Below are 24,365 nucleotides of genomic sequence, written 5' to 3'. Positions count from 1 at the left end.
TTCATTTTCACTTATTTAACATTATCAGCTTTCTTCAGGGGAAATGGAGGAAAATTCATTCGATCTGGGTTTAGCCTCTTCACATCCCCTGCCCTTTTATGTCGTGTGAAGCACGTACTGACATCTTTGAGACCCAGAATTTGACTTGCCATTAAAGGAAAACTTATAAATGTATCTCGGAGCTTACACATATGTGAGAAAAGCGTACTCCATCGTTAGCTTTATTAGAGAAAAGCACCAATACACTTAACATGAAGAAAATGTATCTAAATTGAAGTTTATTAGGAGGCATATGTACAACTTGGCAAAGTACCTTGAAAAGGATAGGTGGGAACATGGTGAAGATTGAATTGGACAGTTTGTCTGTCCCACACACTAAACAATCTGTTCAGGGCCAATTGAGATAATTGTTTCTAAAGTGATGTGCTGATTTCAAATGAAGATCTGAATACAACAAAGACCCCTTGTTGCATGGGCAAGGATGCCTGCTAAAATCCTAGTCTTGTTATTTTTTTAAATTAAACAAGATCACTATAACTAATACATGCTAAAATATTCTATTGGCTTACAGCATCTACTTCTTGATTTATCCCTGCAGGCACCAGTTTTCACAACCAAGGTTGGAACAGGGTAAATAAACATAGATTAAGTGGCTTCTGAGCAGGTTCAGAGTGTATTTCCTTCCTAATTATTACAGAGAATTCTAGATAGTTCAGTGATTAGATCGAGAAACAATTACAAAACATGGGTAAAGTTTCTAGGTTAATGTCAGCTTAATGTGGTTTGTGTGTTCAAAGAATCCTGGGATCTGTACAGTCACTTCACCATTACCAAAGTGGCTCCAACCAACATATCTAAGTACAATGTACTTTGCTATGCTATGTTATGCTCTGCTCTGCTAGTTGACTGGGCCTTTTGTGTATGTAGCTACATTCCAGCAGGATATTTGGGATTCCAAAGTACATGATATCCTTCTCCTTCAATTTTTTTTTGCCCATGATTTTTTAGGAAGATAAAGGCTTTTTGCATATATAAAATTTTTTTGTATTACAGGATACATCATTCCATTTTCCAGACTTAAAGAGCTCGGCGCAGTCTTCATTACTGCTGTGATCATTGGGTTCACCTTCTAGCCAATTCCTAAATAAGCAAGAGAGTCAAATTAGTCCGAGAGAAATTCAGAATGAGATGTCTTTCCTTTTCACTCATATCATCTTCTGCCTGCCAAGTATAACCTAACGCAGAAGGTCTGTACTTTTCCAGTGGTGGCTTTGGGTCAATCGTGTATATCCTACTGTTTTCCAGTATGAAACTTCAGGAAGCATATCTAGGCCTTCAAAACTTAGCTGGAGATCTGCCAGATTGGGAAGGTTTAATATTAACACAATACCTATCTGTACACCAGGCCCTGCATCTTATATCATTGTCTTCTCATCTGTGGAGAAGGCTGTTTCCTCACGTGACTCTTAGAAGCTATACAAGGACATGGAATTAGTGCTCTTCTGGATTTACAAATGCCAACAGTACTAGCCATCATAATTAATATTGAGGTATATTAGAAATTATAATTCAGCGACATCTGGAAGCTATTACCTAAAGTCCTTTTCACATGTAATCCCACCCTTGGTTTCTTCTTGGGGATTAAATGCAAATTACCTCATTAAAATGATTTGGGGTAGGCACTGTCTCTCACATTTGCCATCTTCATAACTTCCTTCATTCTACTTCTTACTCGTGAATAAGTGTATCCCTAATGGTTGACATTATGGACTTCTTGTCAATGTCCAAGGCTCAGTAGAAGTCCACTGCCAGCTAGCTGAGTCTCCATATTCCCCTTGTTAACACTGCTTGTTCATCTTAGGTGAGCTAGCAATAAAAGGGAAGTTGGTTGACAAAAATATGTGCAATGAATGAGCAGCAGGAATAGTAGTGATGAATGAGTAGAGGAATTCCAGATTTTGTAGGATTTTTAGAACGCCTCTGTGCTTATTGAGCTCCAAACTGAATATCTTCTTGAAAGACGAGAACAAGGCAAGTAAAAGAATCTTCATTATGTTCTTTACTATAGTTCAGGGCTGTCAAACTCCCAGCCTGTGGGCTGGATGCGTCATGCCCTGGCCAAGTCCATGCTCGGTTTAGCGAAGGGGGAAAAAAAAAACCTGATACGTCATGTGATGCCGCCGTGATGACGTGAGTTTTACACCTCTGCTCTAGTTAGAAGGAATAACTGAAAACAGAGGAGAACTAGCAGCTATGGTTGCTTCTTGTGATCAACTGGGTCAAGTAATCCTCTTCACCAGTGAGGCCATCTTATAGGAGAAACATTTGGTATTTAAAGCCATGGTTAGATGACCAGCTTTTTCATCTCACTATCTTTTCAAGCCCAATACATCGGAGTTGCTTTGGGTATTTTCAGACATTACTAGAGATCTATAAGCATGGACTTGCAAGTCTCTAGAATGCCCACGGAACTTCCACCCACTCAGTATTTGCCCTTCCTAACTACTCTCCATTGCCAGCTAAACACTGACTGGTAGCATGCTGGCAATTCTGTATGTTATCTCCTTTTTCTTATCCCAAGCACTGCTCTGATATGGTCTCAGGAAAACAGCAAGATAGCCAAGAGCACCGGCTGCTTAAATTGCTCATAACTGCAAGTATTCAGTTATGAAGTCACATGACTAACAGGCATATCTTGCATGAGTATATGTGGATGTTGCCTTCATTTGGAAAATCTCATTGAACTGCCACTTCAAGTAGATCAACTATACATTGTTTTAAAAGGTGATTGTGTTTTTTCCCAATGGTTTCCTAATGTATTACTGATTGAAATTATGCTTAAAAAATGCTTGGATCCTTGCTCCTGCCAGCTATTTGTCAATACTGTATTGGCCAATATTGTACTTGAAAGTCACCGAATTACCATAAGTAACATTCAGATATTTTATAGGGATATCTTATGGAAAATTCTGTGTAGGTAAAGGCTAAGAAGAAATACTTAAGATACCAACGCAGTGCTATATTAGTCTTTTCTCCCAAGCACCATGGAAGTTGAGGCTTTGTGGCATAGTTCGTGCCTGTTAATTTAGGGCAGTGTTATCAACCTTAACCACTTTAAGATCTGTGGGTTTCAACTCCCAGAATTCCCTGTCCAGCATTCTGGGTAAGGAATTCTAGGAGTTCCAGCATTTTAGCTGGGGATTTCTGGGAATTGAAATCCCTACATCTTAAAGTGATCAAGTTTGAGAAACACTGGTTTGGGGTGTTGAATACTTTTAAGATGAAAGGAGCTACATACAACTTGTGTTTCTGCTTTTTCAGAATGGAAAATTCAGGAAATTCGTTAAGACACCTGTCTAATAGTACGGTAGGATATGAAAAGTGCACTGCATAGGCTTGTCTTACTTGTAGCTGGTTCTGTAGTCTGTGCCATCGACCCATCTCCATTGCCCTTCAGCATTGTGATCACTGAGCCCAATCCAGTAGCGCTCATTCCTGGTTTGAGACTGGAGGAAATTCTAGGGTGCCAAAAGTTGGGGCAGGGAGAAGGAATCAAAGTTATAACAGCAGCAGCAGCAGCAGCAGCAGTAACAACAGTGTTCCAAAATACTTAAGTTGAATTCATCTGGAAGCACTCTTTTATCTGTATTCGTAGTAATTAACTACAATCATATTTTACAAGGCCTTCCGGTAGTACTTATTCCAAAAATATGTTTTGGTTAATTCAGTGACCTTGACTCTGATACGTATGTGTAAGAGACCATCCTGCTAAAGCTTTGAGTATGAAATTGATTTGCCTCATTTGTAGCATTCAGTAAGATCCTTTGACAAACATCATCTTCCAATTGCAATTTTCTTGATTTTTTTCTGCCATCACTTCTATGTTTCTTTCCCACATAAAAAAAAACATGGAAGAAACCACCCCCCTTCCTTTTTTTTTTTTAAATGGAGGAGCCATTTCTCTGGAATATTCTAGTATAGCAGCCTTAATTATGGATGATACACTGAAATATATTAATATACTTTGTGAAAAAAATGTAAGGGTCTATATCAACTAATAATCTTCTCCCATGGAGTTCTGTCACATTTTTAAACATCATGTGTCATTTACAAATGGGGATTTGTGGGTATCTAACTATAATTCGCAACATCCTTCGCCATGGGTCACATTGGCTGGCTTGTTGAAAATTGTATTTAGTGAGATCTGGAGGAATGAGTTCCCATTCTTGCTACTGAGGTAGCTGCCCATTGCTCTGTTGCATGAATCACAGCTTGTGGGTTACCATCACTTGAAACCTTCAATAAGAGATTGGACTGCCATTTGTCAGAAATGGTATAGGGTCTCCCGCTTGGGCAGGGGGTTGGACTAGATGACCTATAAGGTCTCTTCCAACTCTGATTATCTGTTATATTCTGTAGGCATGCTGGATTGAAAAACTAGTCTTCCAGAGCCAGAAGTAGCACTAGCAATAGCACTTAGACTTATATACCGCTTCACAGTGCTTTACAGCCCCCTCTAAGTGGTTTACGGAGTCAGCCTATTGCCCCCCCAAATCTGGGTCCTCATTTTACTGACCTCGGAAGGATGGAAGGATGAGTCAACCTTGAGCCTCGTGAGATTCGAACTGGAAATTTCTATACCAATTCTATACCAATTACTCCACAAGCCATCAAAAGCAGTTGGAAGGCAATCTGTGATTGTCTTTATTTCCACCAACTCAGAAATATTATGAGCAAGGAATTCTCTACCCCTTCTAAAAATCTGACCTCCCTTCACTCAAAGGTGAGGTCGAGTGTGGTTTCAAAATGGCATAGACTCCATATGTGCATGTATCCATTGGCTACTAAATTTTCTGTTTCTTTTAGAAGTAGCCATACACATGCTGGAAGCATTGCTTAGCTCTGAAGACCTCCTACTGAAACTGAAACTTTGTAGGAGCTTTGGATCTCATTTCTCTGCCTTCCCCAAAGAATCTTGGGAAATGTAGTTTACAATAAACTTTCTGTCCCATGTTTGGATTAAGGCAACAGGTCAACATAGCTTTCCCTTAGGAAGTCAGTTGCCCCATGTAGATATACTCCATTTCCTTTTTGGGACTACAAGGCAAATGCTAAAGGAAGAAAAGGTGGCGTGGCCCACTTCTATCTTATATGTTCTCATGCTCCTTTTTTAAAATTAAGATTACCAGGCATTTTCATTTAGTCTCAAATTATTCCCATGTCACCTATCTTAGCTTTTGATGATTCTTAGTTCTGTCAGACTTGCAATATCACTTTGTATCGGTATGGTGTTGTATGAGTGTAAATAGGCAATAGGAACATATATAGTGTATGGGCTCTCTTGTGACAGACATAAATCATAACGAGCTGATTTGGCATGTCCCAGGACTATACCCCTGACTAGAATCCGCAGCAACATTTCTTCATGGATAACCTAATATTACAGCATCCAATCAATAGTTGACATTTATGATCATGCTATCACTGGAAGGGGCAGGACTAAAATTTCAAGGGGTGTATATCTTTGAGGGGAAAGGTTTTGTTTGGATAGGGTTTTTTTTGGAGGGGGGCGGTAAAGAAGACCTTCCAAATCATGCAGGTGATGTTGCTTTTTTGGTGACATGGCAAAATTCAGTGGTGCAATATCTAGATCTTGCTATCTGTTCTCCAAAAAGGAAAAAAAAATTACCCACTTTTAATGAATATGCTGATGTTCCAAAATAATGATGACTACTTTGTACAGATCATCTTGCTTTGTTCAAAAATGCACCAGAAGATATATTCTACCTATGGTATGTAATGTATTCAATGTAAATCAACTCCTAGTTGCCATTCAATATAATATGTAATGTATTCAACGTAAATCAACTCCAGTTGCCTTTTTTACCTTATGGTAAATTGTCTTTCAAAAATCAAGGAGATAAAATGGCAGTAACTTGTAACGGAGAAATAGTGAGTGGCAAAATGTTCCCTCCCAACATAGCTATGGATAGTCAGGAGTTGGTAGCAATTTTTAAACCTATACCTTCTCCCAAACAAATACCAGGCTCCTTACCTGTTCATACTGATTGGTAATGACTACCAATTCTGAATTCTTTTCTTCACAATCATTCTCTGCTGTGTGCCAAATAAGTTCTTGGATGGAGAAGAAGTAACATGCACCATCAAAATATTTCCATTCTCTGCTTTTGGCTCCACATGGGTACACTGGCAAATAAAAAAATAAAAACTTTTCTAACTTGTGTTGCCAGAGGTGTTGATCTAGATGTTGGCGATATTGCACTGGCATTTTGGAAGCATGTCGTTTTTCTGCAGTAGAAAAGCAGAAAACTCAGTCTGCTGTAGGATATGATCACCTGGGAATTGGAAGGCTATTTCAGCTGGTGCAGCAAGTCCAGCGTGAGGGAATTAAGTGTTTCCCAATGGAAGAACTCAAAGGAATAAACTTAGTCACAGTGAATTATTTAGTACATTGAAAAAAAGGAAGAGACCATGTTAGAATTTAGAGGAGAGGGAAATATTGCCTTAGAGATGTCTGAACCACAATTGTAATGGAAATAAATGATGGCCCTGGGTAGGGAGTTGGGTTAGAAAACCTCCAAGATCCCTTCCTTATCTAAGCAACAACTTACTGTAAAAAGCAGATTTTAAGGTGGAATTTGATCCTCAAGGCAGTGGCTGTGTTTTTACTCAGTGGACTCTTGTACAGAGGCTTAAAAGGCTTACTCTATTTGCCAAGTTTTCTGCGATCACATGGTATGCAAAGAAATTACTTGTTTAAAACTGAGGTGCTAGAGTACACTCCTGCATGGAAAATGCACTGTATTGATATTTATTCTCTTAAAGGGCTCCATTGTGGGCTCTGTTGGGATCTACTTTAATTAGTACCCCCCCCACACCCAACAATTAGGGCCCCTCCATCCCAGCCACTTCTTGAAAATGACTTACAGCTTTCTAGATTCTGCTGCCATTTGCTGCTTCCTGTAGGAATAGAAATGTACACAATATTACTAGTTGAGAAGCAATAAAAATACCATATTCAAAAGGGATCTTAGGCACTCCGAAAAAAATCTAGACCTGGAGTTAGCTTTGTAAGAACTTTTGAACTCTACATCATATGTCTCAAGCCTCAAAGGAAGTATCCTTCACAAATTACAGCTGCGCGCCCACCCTCCCCCTCTCTCCTTCTTTCTCCATGAATATATTTGTGCTTTGATAAACTCATGACTTTCAGGGCACACCCTGTGAACACCATGGTGGGGTGTCTTGCCAGCTTCTGCTGGCTGGCAGATTTTGTGAGGGGAATCATGATTGGATTCTGAATCTGAGTTGGTGTTAATTTTTCCAAAACAAAGGTAAGATTTACAACTCTGGACAGCCATTCCTCATAAGTAGACCATGGAAACTGTCATTCTTATGATTGGCGCATGAGTGGAATGGCTGGAGTTGGGATTACAGCAAGTTCACATTTACAAAGCAGCCTACATTAAACTTGATTGATTGTTACATACATTTAATCACTTTTTGGGATTGAGAGATTAAGACCCTTCAGACTGCAAATTCATCAGGTGGGCTTTTGCCTCCTTAAAAGACAATGGTGTAAATATGATTTTCTTTTTACTATGTAACAAAAGGATGCTTATTATAAGGATTTTGGAAAGTTAACAATGGATTAAGGGACCAGAGGGATTTTAAATTATAATTTTCATTTAGAAGATCTTCTCTCATGTGAGAAAATGGAGACTGCTTTGGGGCGGGATTCAAATTTTTTTACTATGGGTTCTGTGGGCCTGACTTGGTAGGTGTGGCAGGGAAGAATACTGTAAAATCTCCAGTCAGAGGTGGTATTTGCCGGTTCTCCAAACTACTTAAAATTTCCACTACCAGTTCTCCAGAACTGGTCAGAACCTACTGAATACCACCTTGGGGGGGCAGGGAGCAGGCTTAATGGTAAGGAGACCTGGAAGGCTGGACAGGAATAGAGCAGAAATCCTTAGTGCACATTTTTCAATACCATTCAGCCAAACTTTTGGACAGAATGGATCAAATGCTTGCTAAAACTAATGGAGCATGTTCTAATAAAATGGTAAAACAAGAAGGAGCTGCAATGGATGTCTATGAAATTAATTTGAAAGGAGATTTAAATATAACTCAAATGGATCTGATAGATCTCCTTGTCCTCCTTCCTTGGATCAAACTCACAGCCTCCTAATTGTAAGGCAAGAGCTCCACCTCTAGGTCACCACAACCACTCTGTATCTATCTATCTATCTATCTATCTATCTATCTATCTATCTATCTATCTATCTATCTATCTAATCTACTTATAATCTATCATCTATCTATCAACATCTTATTTGCCGCAATATGGAAAAAGTAGAAATTATAGACATAGGGGCCTTGTAAGTTTGGCACAACAGTTCTAGTATTTATTTATTTGTTCAATATATGGCAACTGTTCTAGTAATTAATTATTAAATCAAACCTCAATGTATTAAATGAACTATGCAGAGGCAAATGAACTTCTCAACTCATTAGGAACTTTTCAGCTTGCCTCTACTTTACTTTACTTACATACTTGGGCTTTTGCATGTGCAGATGGACTGTTTAATAAGGAGGCTAGGGATTGGATTGCATACTTAATAAAGTAGCTAAAGGGCAGAATGAGAGGAGCCATTTCCTTCTTTCAATCCATTTTGTAAAAGGATGAATTCCACAGGTGGTATTCAGCAGGTTCTGACCAGTTCTGGAGAACTGGTAGCAGAAATTTTGAGTACTTTGGAGAACCAGCAAATACTACCTCTGACTGAAGATTTTATGGTATCTCCTCTGCCATGCCCACCAAGCCACAGCCACAGAACCAGTAGTAAAAAAATTTGAATCCCACCACTGATGAATTCCTTTTGATTTCACCCTTGATCAAATAAATCCATCTGCAGACTAATTCTTTGCATTCCATTTTGTTCTGGCCAGGAAAGAAAATGATTGTAGCAATTGATTTATAAGTCCCTTGTTTGAACACAGAATTTTGGCTTATTTCTGGCTTGTTTTTCTTCCCATTTGGGGTATTGACAGAAGAAATGAAAGCAAAACTGTAAAAAAAAAACCTAAATCAACCTGATTATTTTACTTACCTGCATGACATTTTTCTCCTTGTTCAGCAAATCATGATTTATAACTTAATCTTAAAGACAGTGTTGGATTCTAACATACGGCAATTAGAAGTAAAGCTGACACTATTATTTTGTCCCCTGATGTACATGGCTCTATATTCCACCAAGTCAGCTGGAAATTAATGTATGTTTTGTGGGTTCAGTAACTTGTTCTGTCTAGAATACTAAGAATTTGAGAGAGTTTTAAAGCCACTTTCTAAAACATTTTGTCCTGAAGCCCACACAGTATGTCAGAAATCAAAAAAGTTGATTTACCTTGGGATGCCACAAGCCCAAACAATATGATGATCAACAGGTAAGAAATGGCCAGAAGCACATAAGTCATAGAAGATGTCCATTTCCATTGCGGGATATATCTGTCTTGGGGGCGGGGGGAGAGAGAGAAAGAGGGAGAGAGGTGGGGGCGGGGGGAGAGGGAGGGGAAGGGGAGGGAGGGAGGGAGAGAGAGAGAGAACAAGTTAGAATCTAGCATGCAAATTATTTCCAGTGTTTGTGCCTTGAAAACTCCTTATGCAATAAAACCATTGGATAGACAATGCTCTACTGTAGTGTTCTAATAATAATTCTAATGTTAGGAATGTGTGCATACCTGACTATGTGGTCCTGCTGTATTTCCCATAGTAATAAGAGCAAATAACATGGTTTTCTATATGGCAGATTGCTCTGAAACATAAATAACCTAGCAATAACAAAAGAAAACATCAGTATTTATTTTTGAGTTCTTTTTTCATTTAGCTCTGTGCTGAGCAGTGATGCCACCCAAGTAATATTTTCTGCCTGAAAAATTTGATTCATGGGGAATTATGTTACTAATCTTAAACACAGGGCATATGTTATAATCTTATAATTTTTCTCCGGCTCAGAAAGTTAATCCAAATTAGAGTCAGGTTTATGCTTCCTGCATAAACTTTCCTTGTTTAATTAATAAAATAAGGAGGAAACATGTCAAAAATATGGATGCCGTATTTTAATTACCTATTCTATGTGTAAAAAGTATTGAAATCATAGGGATAGAATAATGTAATATAAACAGAATAATTCTGTTTCACTACTGTTTATCTTTTAAATTTAAATTCACAATTTGTTAAAAATTTGTGGATATTAAAACCTTCACAGCTGTGAGCTTAATCTGGTAGCTCATGAATTTTACCTTCTTCAGATTTAAGAAATTTTAAATTTAAAAAATTTAATTTTTTTAAAAAAATAATATGCAGTTGGAAGGGGAGGGAAGAGGATGTTGATGTAAGAATATTTTAAACAGATTGGGAGACTAGAGAGATTTGAAAGATTGATTATATTTTTGGTGATCTGAAAAACAAGTATATAATGAAATAATATACTGATGAGAAATGACTAAAAGGAAACCAGACCCATATTAAGAACTGAAGCTTGATTAAGGTTGCAACTGGACAGTACAGAGAACTAAAGGACCAGGCAAAAAAAGAGATTAAAATGACTAAACTGGCTATAACTTTTTCTCATCTTGAGATTTTTTTTAAATATGGACTGAAATATTAATAGCTAATATTTCAGATACACATTTCAGTGGATAAATTTTTAGAAGTTGATGAGAAAAAAATGTTAAGAAACTTTTACGTGAACAAGAGAATTGAGATTACTAAAATGGGAATGCAAAAGACAAATCAAGAAAAGGACTTGGACGTGGAACAGATACGGCAAGAAATCCTGGATGATGCCCCTTTATGGGATTTTCAAAGTAGCCTGGTTAAAAACTTTGAAGATTTCTTTTAAATGCCAACAAGTGATGAAATACCAAATCCTGTGATGCCATAAGAATGATTTAAAGGTTAAGATTGTGCAGAGCAAAAAAAGGAATATATCTATATCTATTATTTGATAAGGGATAAAATATTCGTTTGATATTTCTGGTAACTCCAAAAGGACTTTTTGCTGAACTAAGATTGAAAGGATGATTTCTGAACTGCATATAGATAAAAGTTAGGTTATGGGAAAAAGAGGTTTTTTTTAAAAACAAAACACTTTGAAAGCCGGGGGAAAGTTGACATAACAGTTTATGCATTTTTATGGTCTTTTTCTTTTCTTTTCTACTTCTGTTTCTTTTCTTTTCTTTTTCCTGTAACTTCTGAACTTTCCTTTTTTTTCTAGCTTAGTTTGCATTAGCTGTTGCTATGGTTATTGAAAGCTTTAATGTAATTAACAAAAATGTAATTTCAAAGTTAATGAACTTATAATAAAAGAATTAGAGAAATACTTCATTCTAAAGCCTCTTAATCTGGGACAGAAAGATATTTTGAGATAAAAAAGACTGCATTTATATCCCAATTAAGAACCCCTCTGAGTTGAAAGCAGGCCTTGATCCCCTAGGAGAAACTCCTTTTTCAGAATGTCTGGCTATTCTGAAAAATCACCTAGAAATAATTGAGGATAAAGCCACCACAGAACTGGGGGAGCTAATTCTCTAATTCTAGTATTAACTGAGTTTTATGATAAATATGACATCATATCTCCTCTTAATCCAGGCAAGCACAGCTAATAAGGAGCTGTGCTAAACAAATGCTTAGTCTTTCCTCAACCATTTAACTGAATCAATAAGAAGTATTTACCAATTATTCTTGCTGGCATGTGTGCTCTGATTTCTGTTAAATATTCTTGATCTTTCACTTGCTGTTCGTAGTCATCAGTAGGATTCATTGCGCACTGAGCTTACAATCACAGTGGGTTTTTATAGCTGGAATTGAGGAACTTAAATATAATACGTAAGCTCCCCCTTTTTCATCACTGCTTCTTAGAAATGTCAAACAGAAATTTGCTTGGGATTGGGTTCTTACTGGGCGGATCCTGTCAAGGAGCCTGAAGCACAATCTTGAGATGTTGGTTGGAAAGAGTTTAGGTCTCTAAGTCATAAGGAAGTAGAGAATGATCTTGGACTATGTTCCATATTAGCAGGCTTGAAACCCTGCGTTCCTATTGGTCTAGAAAAGCCAGATCGTGATTGGATGGCTTGAACGTTCCTGATTGGCTCATACAGGGTTTGCCACGATTGGCTGAAACCAAGCGCGGCAAACTCAAAGAGTTGTCATTGGCTGCCTAGCCGCGGCCAGCTCTATAAGAAGAGCTGCCGTGCGCTAGGGTTTCCCAGTCTCAGAATCTGTCTGTTAAATAAAGAGCTGTTGTTCACTACTCAAGCCTCATCTATTCATGGGACCCACTGACCAAACTTAACAGACTACAAACCTGATCACTTCTTTATTAGATCTATGCTGTCCTGGCTTAGTAGGCCACTTGGGAGATGGCTTAGATTAAGTCCGTGCTTAATGTTAGCTTTTTTGAGGGAAGAGGTGATTCTACTGGCCTTAAAGGAGACATTAATATGACTCTCCTCAGGAGGGCATCACCAGATCTTACAGTCCTGAACAATTTCAATCTAATTTTCAGCTTTCCCTTAGAGAATTTTATATTAATTTGAATGTATCTCTTGTGGACATATACTGTTATTTTATTTTTCTGATTTTAATGTTAATGTCACTCAGAGAACGGGGAGAATTGAACAGCTTTCTAAATTTGATAAATAAATATCTAAATCCACATCATATACTAAAGGCTTTAGGATTTAAATTTCATCAGAATAAACCTTTAATCTTTTTTTCAGGCCTTGAATTTAATAATGAAATACTCATGCCCTACTAATGCATTTTTTTCTGCATTACTCCCATGATGTTGCCCCTACCTTTCCCCTACCTAGGCCATGACTGATTGATTGGTTATGTGTCATCAAATTGGTGTCATCTTATAGCTTAGAGAACTTATAGAAAGTAAACTAAGGGATCAATGAAAACATCAACCCAAAGCTCTCACATGAGGCGCAAAGGATCAGACTCAGATTATGCTACTTTGATAAACATTCTAATCAGTGGTGGGATTCAAATAATTTAACCACCGGTTCTCTGCCCTAATAACTGGCTGGGTAGGCATGGCTGGGCGGTCATGTGACTGGGTGGTCATGGCCAACCTGATGTCACTCATATTGAGGGGTGCCTCTTCTGGCCTCTCCTGGCCTTTTCTCGCCCCACCCAGCCCTGCCTCACCACTCCCCACCACTTCATTTGCTTGCATATGACTGTTAGAGCCAGGAGATGTCATGGGCATTGCCAGGGAACTCTGGGCAATGAAGGGGATGTCAGCCAGTGGCAGCAGTGGGCAAGCAAAAGTGCATGGCTGGAGCCTACACAGCGGTCTGCCCCTTCACCTTAATGAAACCAATGTCCTTGGCTTACAGGTGGAAGCACTGGCAACACATATTGAGGCTGTACTTACAGGTCAGTCCATACCGATTGGAGCACATGCGGCTGCAAGAGGAAGAGAGGCCAGGTGAGCTGGACCCCGTTGCTTCCTGGCTCCCCTCATCTCAGAAGGACCAACTTCTCACTCTCCCCTCTCTGCTAGCAGCTGTCCCCTTCTTCCTCTCCGTCCCCATTGCTGGGCAATTGTGTGTTCCCTGCTGCTGCCAGGCTTGGTTGTTGAGGCTGGTGTGCACCAGACGGCATCAGTGATGGCCCCAGCAGAAGCCAAAAAGAGGGTGTTGGGGAGGGTCAGAGATCTACCAGGAGTGTGAGCCCTGCCCAAACACCCTGGGGTGACTCCAGTACAGCTGCTGGTGTCCCATGGGGGTAGTTCTGTGGCTTGGACGCCAAAAAGAGAAGATGGAAGGAAGGCTGAACAAGGCAACAGACAAATGAGGACCGAGAGGCTGAGCGGTCCCCCCCTGCTCCCTCCTTTTGGGTGATGTTATTTGGGTTTCAAAAAAAAAACAAAACAAAAAAACACTTTTGAGCAGTCCCAGTAGGGTCTAGTATACTATGGCTGATTGTCTGGCTGGTGAGAGACCCCAGGATGAGGGAGTCCCGAGGCTTCAGTTGGTTTGCCAAATTGAACAAACAGATACCAGTTGTACTGAACCGGAGCAAACCAAATGAATCTCACCATTGGTTCGAATGCTGGGAAAGGTGAAAGAAAGAGAAGAAAATAACCAGCAGCAAGATGGAAGGGGAGGGCAGGATGACCAAGAGAGGCAAAGCAGTGAACATGAGAGACCGAGCTCAGGCGCTGAGCAAGGACCACCCCCTCTGATTCTTTTTTTTTTTTTGAAAATTTTATTTGGGTTTTCACAAAAACAAAATACAAATAAAACATCTTTTTTGAAAATAGCATGGTCCCAGGTTATCACTTCTTCATACAGACACAAAACTCAATTTCATCTGTAATCCCCTCTTCTGTTGCTTTCAAATATTTTACTTATTGTTCTATATGAACATTCTCGAAATCCTGAATTCTGATTGGTCCACATGGACCACAACTTGATTGGCTAACTAAATCCCTGTGATTGGTGCGCTAAGAATCCACCACGATTGGCCAAGCCGATCGCGGGAAATTCGAAGCGCTGCCATTGGCCGCTGAATAAAGCCAAGCGGCTCACAGGTCTTGAACCCAACTGTATATTCAATAAAGAGCTGAATGTGCACTTTGAATCTCGCCTCTCTTTGCGACCCGATCTACCCGGGACTGATCTACCGGACATAACACTTATCTTTCAAATTGTTCTTCTTTTTGGTTGTTTTTTCTAGTCTTAAACCTTTCACTCTCTTTCCCCCTTTTCTTCCTCCCCCCACTTAAAGTTATTTGATCATTAAAGATGGCTTCTTCTTTGTCCCAATCTTCTTGTTCTGCAAGCGTTTCTTGTTGCTTCTCATAGTTCCAGATCTCCATTTCTAAGAATTGAAACATGAAGCCAAAAGAACTTCTCCCTTCTTGTGCATCTTCTTTCCATTTTTAAAGTTCTGTTTTCAGTTCATTTTAAAAACTTTTAAACAACGACCTGGTTAATTTTAGTCATCTAGATGCAAAAACGAAAAATCACCAAATAATCCAAATAATCCAAGGCTGTTTCTACTTGCTCCTTTTTTCCACTTTCTCTTCCTGGGATTCTATTATTTTGTTACCAAATTTCAATTAAAATGTATCTTTGAGGAATCTTGTTAAAATTTCACTGTAAGTTCCTTTTAATTACAGTTCCATTCTTTAATTCCAGGCAGTCTCCTTCATTTTTCCAGATCCTGCCCTTTTATTCTTTTTTTTTTCTCGTTTCCTGCTTTTAAAAACTTTTAAATGTCCAGAAATCTTTATTATCCCTTTGACTTTTATTTTCAGCTTAGATGCCTATTAATGTCAAAGTGGATTTTTTTTTCAATTTCTTGCTTAAGTCTCTTAGCAATCAGTATAAGGAAGGGAAGAAAAAAATTCTAATCCTTTCCCTTCTCTCTCTCCTTCGCAGCTTCAAAATTTTCTTTGGGACCAATGTTGTTAAGTTTAAATTCCAGGGTACCTTATTTGTTGCTTTTGCTGTTTGACCCGGTCAACCAAAATTTTCTCTTCTTATCTTCCTCCTGCACATTCTTTTCCAATCAAGTTCTTCTTTGTGGTGGCCATTTCTGACCACCGCTACAACCGCCTTCGGGAAAGGGAGTAATGGCCAGCTGGGGAGGAGAGATGCGGCTCTCCTCAACCCTGCAGGCAATCTCCCCGCTCTTCACCACCTCTACAGGGTGGCTTAGCCCCAAAACCAGTCAGCTCAGGGCGCTCCAGCAGCAAGCACGGATCGAAGCCTCAGAGAGACGAAGTTTCGGTCTGTCGCCGAAGAAGCTCAAACTGGAAGTCCCTCCCCCCTCCTGATTCTTGAGCATCGAGAGAAGGCAAGAACAGTGCAGACTGAGCTGACTACTCAGGAGGAGAGTATGTCACTCCTCTTCACAAGGCATACCTGGGAACTGAGACTTAAAGAGATGCTGTAGGGAACAAACACTGAATTCCTGGAGTGTTGGGTGCCAATGTTTGAACTTTCCTGGATTTCTTGCATTCTTTCTGGGTTTCTGGATTACTTGCTGTGCTCCCTTGCTTCCTGGACTCTTCAAATTGCCCTGCTGGATTTCTTGTGGTGTAGCCATGGTGTTCACAGCATTGGACTAGACTATTTGCAGCCAGAGATTGAAGTTTGTGTCTGTATGAAGAAGTGATAACCCGGGACCATGCTATTTTTAAAAAAAGATGTTTTATTTGTATTATTTTTTTGTGTGTGTGAAAACCCAAATAATTTTTTAAAAAAAACAATCGTATCCAATTGAGGCTACAACACATCATGGCCTGGAAAAGATCAACGTCCTGGCAGCTTTGGCCTGGGAAAAGACCAGGGTCCTGGCAGGTTTTGTAAAGGCAAAAGGCATAATATTAACTCCCACTTTTCCATGGATCTATTCTGGCATTTCCCTTCCTCCTTCAATCCTCTTGAAAGAAAGCTCAACCATGCACATCCCAAGCACTACAAAGATGTCATATCAAGTTTGGTGTTTGCATTCCTAGCCATTGTAACTATTGCCCTAAAGGTATCCAATGTTTATGCTTACTTCCTTAAAATTGTTGCGCCAACAAAGTATTTTGTTTTGAGTGCAAATAAAAAACAGATCATTACTCAACTGTGTTTTTAGGAAATACGATGCTATTCCATCAGCAGTTTTTCTAACTTGTGATTCTCCAGATACATGTGAAACTCCTATTTAACACTAGCAGTTAAAGTGAACTAAAACGGAGGTTGAAGAAGCCTATATTAAGCTAACAATATTTCCATCCATCTTGCAAGATGATAGTCAAGGGACAAGAAACAAAAACAGTATCTTGATTTTTTTTAAAAAAATAGGCTAAGATGTTTATGGAAATTCTCAATCATCCAGGTCATGGTTATCCCAAAGGTACTTTTTTCAAAAGGCAATTGAACTTTGTTTTTTTTTCCCTCTGAAAATGTTTTGCTTCTCATATGTTCTGAAGAAGCGTCTTGGATGAGAAGCAAAATGTTTTGTTTTTTTAAGAAAAACCAGTAAAGTTCAGTTGCCTTTTAGAAAAAGAAAAGCAGCTTTGGGCCTAAGAATATATTATTTATGCAGTTGGGATTCCTGAATCTTGACCTATAACACTGTTTCTTGGCAAAATGGGCTGCAATCACTAGAAGAAACATAGATTTGGAAAGGAAAGCCTTAGGCTTTTCAAGGCAGTTTTAAACTGAATTTGGGAGGAGAGAGAGAGAGGAATAGACTTCAGTAGAGATGGGCATTGATAAGATTAAGTCAGCATAAAGACAGCTTGTAGACATGGAATAGCAATTAGACCAATTCTGACTTCCAAGAGATATATTTTGAGGCAACCAACTTTACAATACAGATAGACCTAAGTCTTACAAACATTTACTGAGTGACCATTTAAAGTTATAGTGGCAATGAAAAAAAGCGACTTGTAATGGTCCTTACACTTACAACTGTTGCAGCACCCTCACAGCCACAACCATCCCAGCCAGCTTTCAACCAACAAAGTCAATTGGGCAATCTGGATTGTCTTAACAACATATGGTTCACTTAACACCTGCAGTGATTTGCTTAACAGCAGTAGCAAAAAAAAAAAAAAAGTAATAAAACCAGCTGCATCTCATAACCACCTTCTTAGCAATGGAAATTCGGGTCCCCGTTGTGGTTATAAGTTGAGGACTACCTGTCTCAGGATAATTAGATACTTCAATCAACTTATACTGTGATGCAAAATCTATAAGGGTATTGTCATCCCACAAGTGAGATTCCTTTGGCTTGACCTTTTCCTCCCATCAACACTGATTGAAACCATCTTCAAAGAAAAGAGGAGCATCACTGTCATGTCCCAGATCATGTCACACACACACACACACACACACACACACACACACACACAGGGGAGAGAGAGAGAGAGAGAGAGAGAGAGAGAGAGAGAACAATTGAAAGCTTTACTTTGATAAAGGCATACAGCAGCATCAGGCAGAGTGTATTTGCAATTACACACGATTTCAAGTAGTCCAAATCCCTTGAGAAACTTACAGACTCACCATTATCTCACACATCTTAATATTCCCAACCAGAGAAGGGCCTTTTACACTAGCCCATTGTAATGCAATACCTTCAGCATTCCTAGCTGAAAAATACAAAAAGATACCATATCCTTCAGGATTATGCCCTTGTGACTCAGGACGTCTGGAAACAATGGAACATGTTCTTTCATACTGCCAGTTTTACACAGCTTCCTGAAATGCTCTAATTGCCCCACTCCTGGGTAGTAGAATAGAATATAATGACCAGCAATACAAGCAATTCTTACTTTCTGATATTGATCCTGAAATAACATATAAAACTGCCAGGTTCTGTGGAGTGGCATATAAAATTAGACAAAGAATAATTAAGAGCAATTGAATTTCTTTGAACAGAGAATGGCTCTTGTTTTGTTTGAGCAATGAGAGGCTGAACCAGAGCATGAGTGCAACAATACTTTATTTTACAATAAAGGGCTGACCGTGCTTGCCAAGCCTGGAACTGGCTCGCAGCAATCAGCAACCGGTTGGACCCCGCAGCCTGCTTTTATAGCTGGCTGCTGGGGAGAGCCAACCAATGGGAATGGGGGAATAACGCCCATGTAAAGAGAGTGGACCTGAGTGAGAACTCCTTGAGTCCTCAGGACATAACACCCTTCCCCCAGATGCGAACATGCATAGTCCTTGAGGTAGACGGGGTTTGTGTTGGCACCCGGAACGGCGCAACTCGGGAACATTGTCTGTCTGTTCGGTACCAGTCTGTGATGGTCGAGCTGGCATAGTGTCGCCAACACTCTCTCTGGACTGGGCATCCTCGGAACCACCGGGTTGGTTACTGGGGTCGAGCTCTCGTGGGTTGGATCAGGCTGGTCAACCTCTCTGGGCGCTGTTGTCCGAGTTTGGGCTGACCGGAACGACCGCTGGTGCAGACTGGTCGCTGGGTACGATGTGGCTGGGCGGCGGATGAGGCGGTTCCCCTCGACTGGAGACTCTGGATTCTTGTTGGCAAGGGTGCTGAGGCGCCTTCTAAGCTGGTCTATGTGTCTCCTCCAGACGCGACCATCCTCCAGCCTGACTCTATACGATCTCGGCCCGGTGATGGCGATGACCTCGCCTGGAATCCAAAGTGGGTCCCCAGCGAAATTCCTTGCGAATATCGGCTCCTGTAACAAAAAATGTCTAACCCCGAAGTAGAAGCGAGGGAGAGTCAGGGCAGTATTGTGGGTGCAATCTGTCCAATACAGTCCTCAGGCGCCGGCCCATCAGAAGTTCCGCTGGGGACTTATTGGTGACTGCACAGGGGTTGAGTGCTGGCTCATCAGGAACCGTGCGAGTTTGTGGTGCCAGTCATCCCTGCCAAACCTAGCGAGGGCCTCTTTGGTGGTCCTGACGGCCCTTTCAGCCAACCCATTACTGGCAGGGTGAAATGGGGCTGTGAAAATGTGGCGAATGCCCAGGTTGGCAGCAAAACGGCTGAATTCTACTGATGCGAACTGTGGGCCATTATCGGAGACAATGGAGTCGGGTAGTCCATGTGTAACGAACAGGCGCGTTAACACGTTGGTGATTGCTAGTGTGGTGGTTGTGGATAGCTGTGCCACGTCTATCCATTTGGAATAAGCGTCCACGACCACTAGGAACATCTTTCCATGCACGGGCCTGCCAGATCGATATGGATTCTAGACCAGGGCGTTGGCGCTCTCCCATCTGGTAGGGGTGGCGATGGGGGGAGCAGGACGGGATTCCTGGCAAATGCTGCAGGAACTTACCCAATTGACAATGTCCTCGTCTAGACCCGGCCACCACACGTAGCTGCGTGCTAATGCCTTCATTCTCACAATGCCGGGTGTCCCTCGTGCAACGCCTCCAGGACTCGGGTGCGCAGCGAGGTCGGAATGACCACTCGAGTGCCCCACAGTAGACAACCCTGCAAACTGGACAGCTCCTGCATGCGAGTCTTAAAGGGTGCGAATTTGTTATCAACGTTGCCTCCCGGCCACCCTCTCCTCACCCAGTCGAGCACCTGGGCGAGCGCTTGGTCTGCCTTGGTTTTAGCGGCGATGTCAAGGGCGGTGATGGGCAGGTCCAACTGGGTGATTTCGAAAATGGCGTTGACAGGAGCTGGGTCTTCAGCCGGAGCGGGTAAGGGCAGCGACTGAGAGCGTCGGCGTGGGATAGAGTTTTGCCCGGCGGTGAATAAGTTTGTATGAGTAGGCCGCTAGGAAAAGCGTCCACCTTGTCATTCTAGGGGAAAGGACTTGAGGTGTCTGTTTGTCGCCGGCCAGTAGGCCCAGGAGGGGCTTATGGTCGGTGACCAGTTCAAGAAATGGCCAAAAGGAATTCGTGAAACTTTTTCACGGCTGCAACAGCTGCTAGGGCTTCCTTGTCTATTTCGCTGTAATTTCGCTCCGTGGCCGAGAGCGTCCTGGAGAAAAAGGCGATGGGGCCTCGGCGCCATTGGGGAGTCTGTGACTAAGGACCGCCCCAATTCCAAAAGGAGATGCGCCTGCTGCCAGTACTAAAGGAAGGTTGGGGTCGAATTGGATGAGCACTGCCTCTGACGTAAGTAGTGATTTGACGGCATTAAACGCCTGGTCTTCTTTGTGCCCCCAGTGCCACGGTGACTTTTTGTCTAGTAATCTGTGTAGGGGTTCAGCTACTGAGGCTTTATGGGGCAAGAAGGATGCATAAAAGTTCAGCAGCCCTAAGAAAGCTTGTAGCTCCGTTTTGGAGGTTGGTGTGGGAGCTTCGTGGATTGCTCTAACCTTGGACTCCAGGGGGTGAATGCCAGAGGCGCCAATTTTATAACCCAGAAAGTCCACCTGTCTAGTGGCAATGGCGCATTTTTCTTTTTTTAACTTGAGGCCATGCTGTCTGAACCTCTCTAACACTGCTCGCACTCTCTGGAAGAGTTGGGGTCTGTCCCTGGCCGAGACCAAGATGTTGTCGAAGTAGGGTACTACACCAGGGAGGCCCTGTAAAATCCGCTCCATGAGGGATTGAAAAATACCCGGGCAACACTTACGCCAAATTGGAGACGCTTGCATCGGAAGGCACCCTGTGAGTGACGATGGTCTGAAGTTCCGCTGTTTGGTTATCAACAGGGAACTGCTGATATGCTTGAGACATGTCCAATTTAGCAAAAATACTGCCCGGCTCGAATGTGTGCAATAAGTGCTGAATGACGGGCACAGGGTAGGCGCTAACTTGTAAATATTTATTGATTGTTGTCTTGTAGTCCGAGCAAATTCTCAGGCTACCATCTTTTTAAGGGGTGTAACGATGGGCGTCTCCCACTTGGCGAAATCTGTTGGCTCAATGACCCCTAGTTTTAGTAGTTTATCCAATTCAGTGTCTAGTTTTGGTCGAATAGCAAATGGAACTCTACGTGGTTTTAATCTGATTGGGACTGTCTGGGGGTCAACGGAGAACGAGATGGGGTTCCATTATAACACCCCAGCTCCTCGCTGAACACATCTGCGTAGTCAGCGAATAAGGAGTCAGTGTCTGAGGTTGAGACAGCATGGACTCCTGTTAACCCTAGGCCGAGGTGGGGAAACCAATCGAGCCCCAATAAGGTGGGTAGATTGCCGTTAACTACCACTAGAGGTAGGTGGCCTTTAAAAGCTCTAAAACTGACAAAGAACTTGCCTCTGCCGATCACGGGAATGGCCTTCCCTGGTAGTCCTTCAGACCGAACTGGCATCTCTGAAGCCGGGTAGTAGATAGGCTGGGGTGGAGTCTCTTGAGGGTGTTCCACGAGATTATTGAGAGTGCTGACCCTGTGTCAACCTCCATGTGGCACGGTTTACCTTCTAGGAAACGGAGAGAGAAATTTTACTAACAGCGTGGCAAGTCACGCCTGGCAAGGCGGTGCGTGCGACAGTTTAATACTTGCCTCTGTGGTCCCGCGTGCAGGACGGGGTCTGTGTGCAGCGCTTTGGGGGCTTGGCAGACTCGCGATGTGCCCCTCTTATGGCAGTTGTTGCAAGTGGCTCCTTTAAACTTGCAGGTGGCCCTTTGATGCGATCCCCACAGGCTAGGCACAATGTGATGTGCTTGGGTGGACCGGTGTATTCTTGTTTGGCCCCTACCTGCGACCGTCTGTCATTGGCGAGGCGGTGGACGTCGTTTTCATCGTTGTGGGTTTCCTCCGCTTCCACCTCTTCGGAATGGACTGGGAACGATGCTAGCTTGGCACTTGGGCCCTGAATTTCGGTGGCTGAGTTCGTTGCTAGCTCGGTTGCTAGGGCCTCCTCGACCGCTATGCGAGGTTGAGGTCTTTTTGCTAGCAGGCGCCTCTGTACGTTGAGATCCTTGACCCCACAAACTAATTGATCGAGGAGCATGTCCTCCAAGTATGTTCCAAACCCGCAGTGCAGGGCTGCTGTTCTGAGGGCGGCCATATATTGATTGATGGTCTCCTTACTTGATTGCTTCCTCATACGGAACGTGAACCTCCTGGCGATTTGTGAAGGCCTGGGAGCGTAGTGGTTAGTGAGGATCTCAAGCAACTCCGACCACGGAACGCTTTTTCAATTCTCTCGGCGCTACGAGTGCTGCGGCGGTATCGTAAACGGTGGCTCCGCAGTAGATTAGGAAATAGGATTTTTTCCGATGCTCTCCCGCATCCGCCAAGCCGACCGCATCGATGTAATGATTGAAGCGGTTCTTATACGACTCCCACTTCTCTTCGTCTGGTTTAAACGCCGGGAATACTGGGTTGGAACTCATGGTGCTGGAACGGCTGGGCTACCTGCGGAAAAAATCTCTGGGACTACGGGCGCTCGTGAGTGATATCAGCTCTGGAGAGGTTTTTCGCCACCCTCTCTTTCTCTCTCTGGGTTACCACGCTGGCTGCTAGCCGTTGGAGGTGTCTTGATTCGCGCCAAAAGTGGGCGCTAGTGACTTCTACAGTGCTGTGCTGTGTCTCCTACTGGCTTGAAATTCAAATGACACCCGCTTGAATTTCGCGCCAAATACAGAGCGGCTGCGGCTCGCAGCGCTTCACTTTCCCTGCAGCGGGCTAACAGCGCTACAGACGCTTCTAACTTTTTGAACCAGACCGCTTTCTCTGGCTGCGGATCAGCGCTTGCTTTTTGATCGCTCGTTTTGTTGGCTGACCGCTCTCTCTGGCTGCGGATCAGCGTTTCTTTATCGCCAGCCGATCGCTCTCTGGGCTGCGGATCGGTGGTTAGTGACTCAGCGGTTGCATGGTGCTTCTGCAGCCATCCCATCCTCGCCGCCAGTGTTTTGTTTGAGCAATGAGAGGCTGAACCAGAGCATGAGTGCAACAATACTTTATTTTACAATAAAGGGCTGACCGTGCTTGCCAAGCCTGGAACTGGCTCGCAGCAATCAGCAACCGGTTGGACCCCGCAGCCTGCTTTTATAGCTGGCTGCTGGGGAGAGCCAACCAATGGGAATGGGGGAATAACGCCCACGTAAAGAGAGTGGACCTGAGTGAGAACTCCTTGAGTCCTCAGGACATAACAGCTCTAACTTAGTATTACTCACTGGGCATTTTTTAAAAAATGACAACTATTGCATTGTATCTTCCTCAGATTTTTCAGGGGCTTCATAATTCTAAACTTTAGGTTAGTTTTAACTAATAAGAATGATGCTTTTTAGCATATTTTTATGCATCACTCCTACTTATTCATTATTGAATATTCTGGATATTCAAAAACCGCATTGTCATCTTTTTTCTTTCTGCTGGTTAATGGCAATCATAAAGTTATTTGAATTTTTGTTTTTGACTTATAGATTCAGTCCCAATAAAGTTCCAAAGAGCAGGCAAAAGCATAGTCAGGGCACAGTCCAGAGGTCCTAGAACTGTCATAGATAGACAGATGGTCTGCTACAAGGCACAGAGATAAATAAATGTTCCAGACTCAATGGGCAGAGAATCCAGCAAATAGATTTATTGTTCCCCATAAAGTGCATGGCTCTAAAATAGAACCTCATCAGATGCAGGCAATCACTGAAAACCTTTTCCTCAAAAGGAGCCATGTAGCTCTTTGTCCAGCTCAAAGGTCTTTAAACTTGGCAAGTGTAAAACTTGTGGACTTCAACCTCCAGAATTCCTGAACTAACATGACTGGAGGAGGAAGTCTGGGAGTTGAAGTCCACAAGTCTTAAAGATGTCAAGTTTGAAGACCCGTTTGCTTATCCCTACATGCTTTGGGGCTGGGAACGAGATCCAGTCTTTGTCCCAATGGCAATCCAAGAGCTGTAGAATCAGTTAAGAGCTGTGGAGATAGATTCCCAATCAGGATACT

The 24,365-nt window shown here is 42.1% G+C and overlaps 1 protein-coding gene and 1 pseudogene across 2 annotated transcripts; both read right to left on the bottom strand.

The window, feature by feature from the left end:
• Positions 1–252: 252 nt before the first annotated feature.
• On the bottom strand, positions 253–11,865 carry LOC113444903 (hepatic lectin-like). 2 transcript variants are annotated; one of them, XM_026713844.2, is made up of 6 exons: positions 11,759–11,865; positions 9,429–9,533; positions 6,949–6,981; positions 6,056–6,207; positions 3,406–3,518; positions 253–1,140 (listed from the first exon to the last, which is right to left on the bottom strand). In XM_026713844.2, the coding sequence occupies exons 1-6, from the start codon at positions 11,844–11,846 to the stop codon at positions 1,005–1,007; spliced, it is 627 nt and encodes a 208-aa protein (XP_026569629.2). In that variant the 5' UTR covers positions 11,847–11,865; the 3' UTR covers positions 253–1,004. The 2 variants fall into 2 exon arrangements, with proteins under 2 accessions (XP_026569629.2, XP_026569630.2); XM_026713845.2 differs by having other exon boundaries at positions 9,429–9,529; positions 11,759–11,848.
• Positions 11,866–13,377: 1,512 nt separating this feature from the next.
• On the bottom strand, positions 13,378–13,818 carry LOC113444837 (small ribosomal subunit protein uS14 pseudogene; annotated as a pseudogene).
• Positions 13,819–24,365: the final 10,547 nt, after the last annotated feature.

Source organism: Pseudonaja textilis, chromosome 2, assembly GCF_049901715.1.
Source record: "Pseudonaja textilis isolate UNSWEBS1 chromosome 2, rPseTex1.2, whole genome shotgun sequence".
In the NCBI taxonomy this organism is placed as follows: Eukaryota; Metazoa; Chordata; class Lepidosauria; order Squamata; family Elapidae; genus Pseudonaja; species Pseudonaja textilis.
Note: the sequence above shows the minus strand (reverse complement) of the source record. Positions and strands in the feature narration are given on the sequence as shown.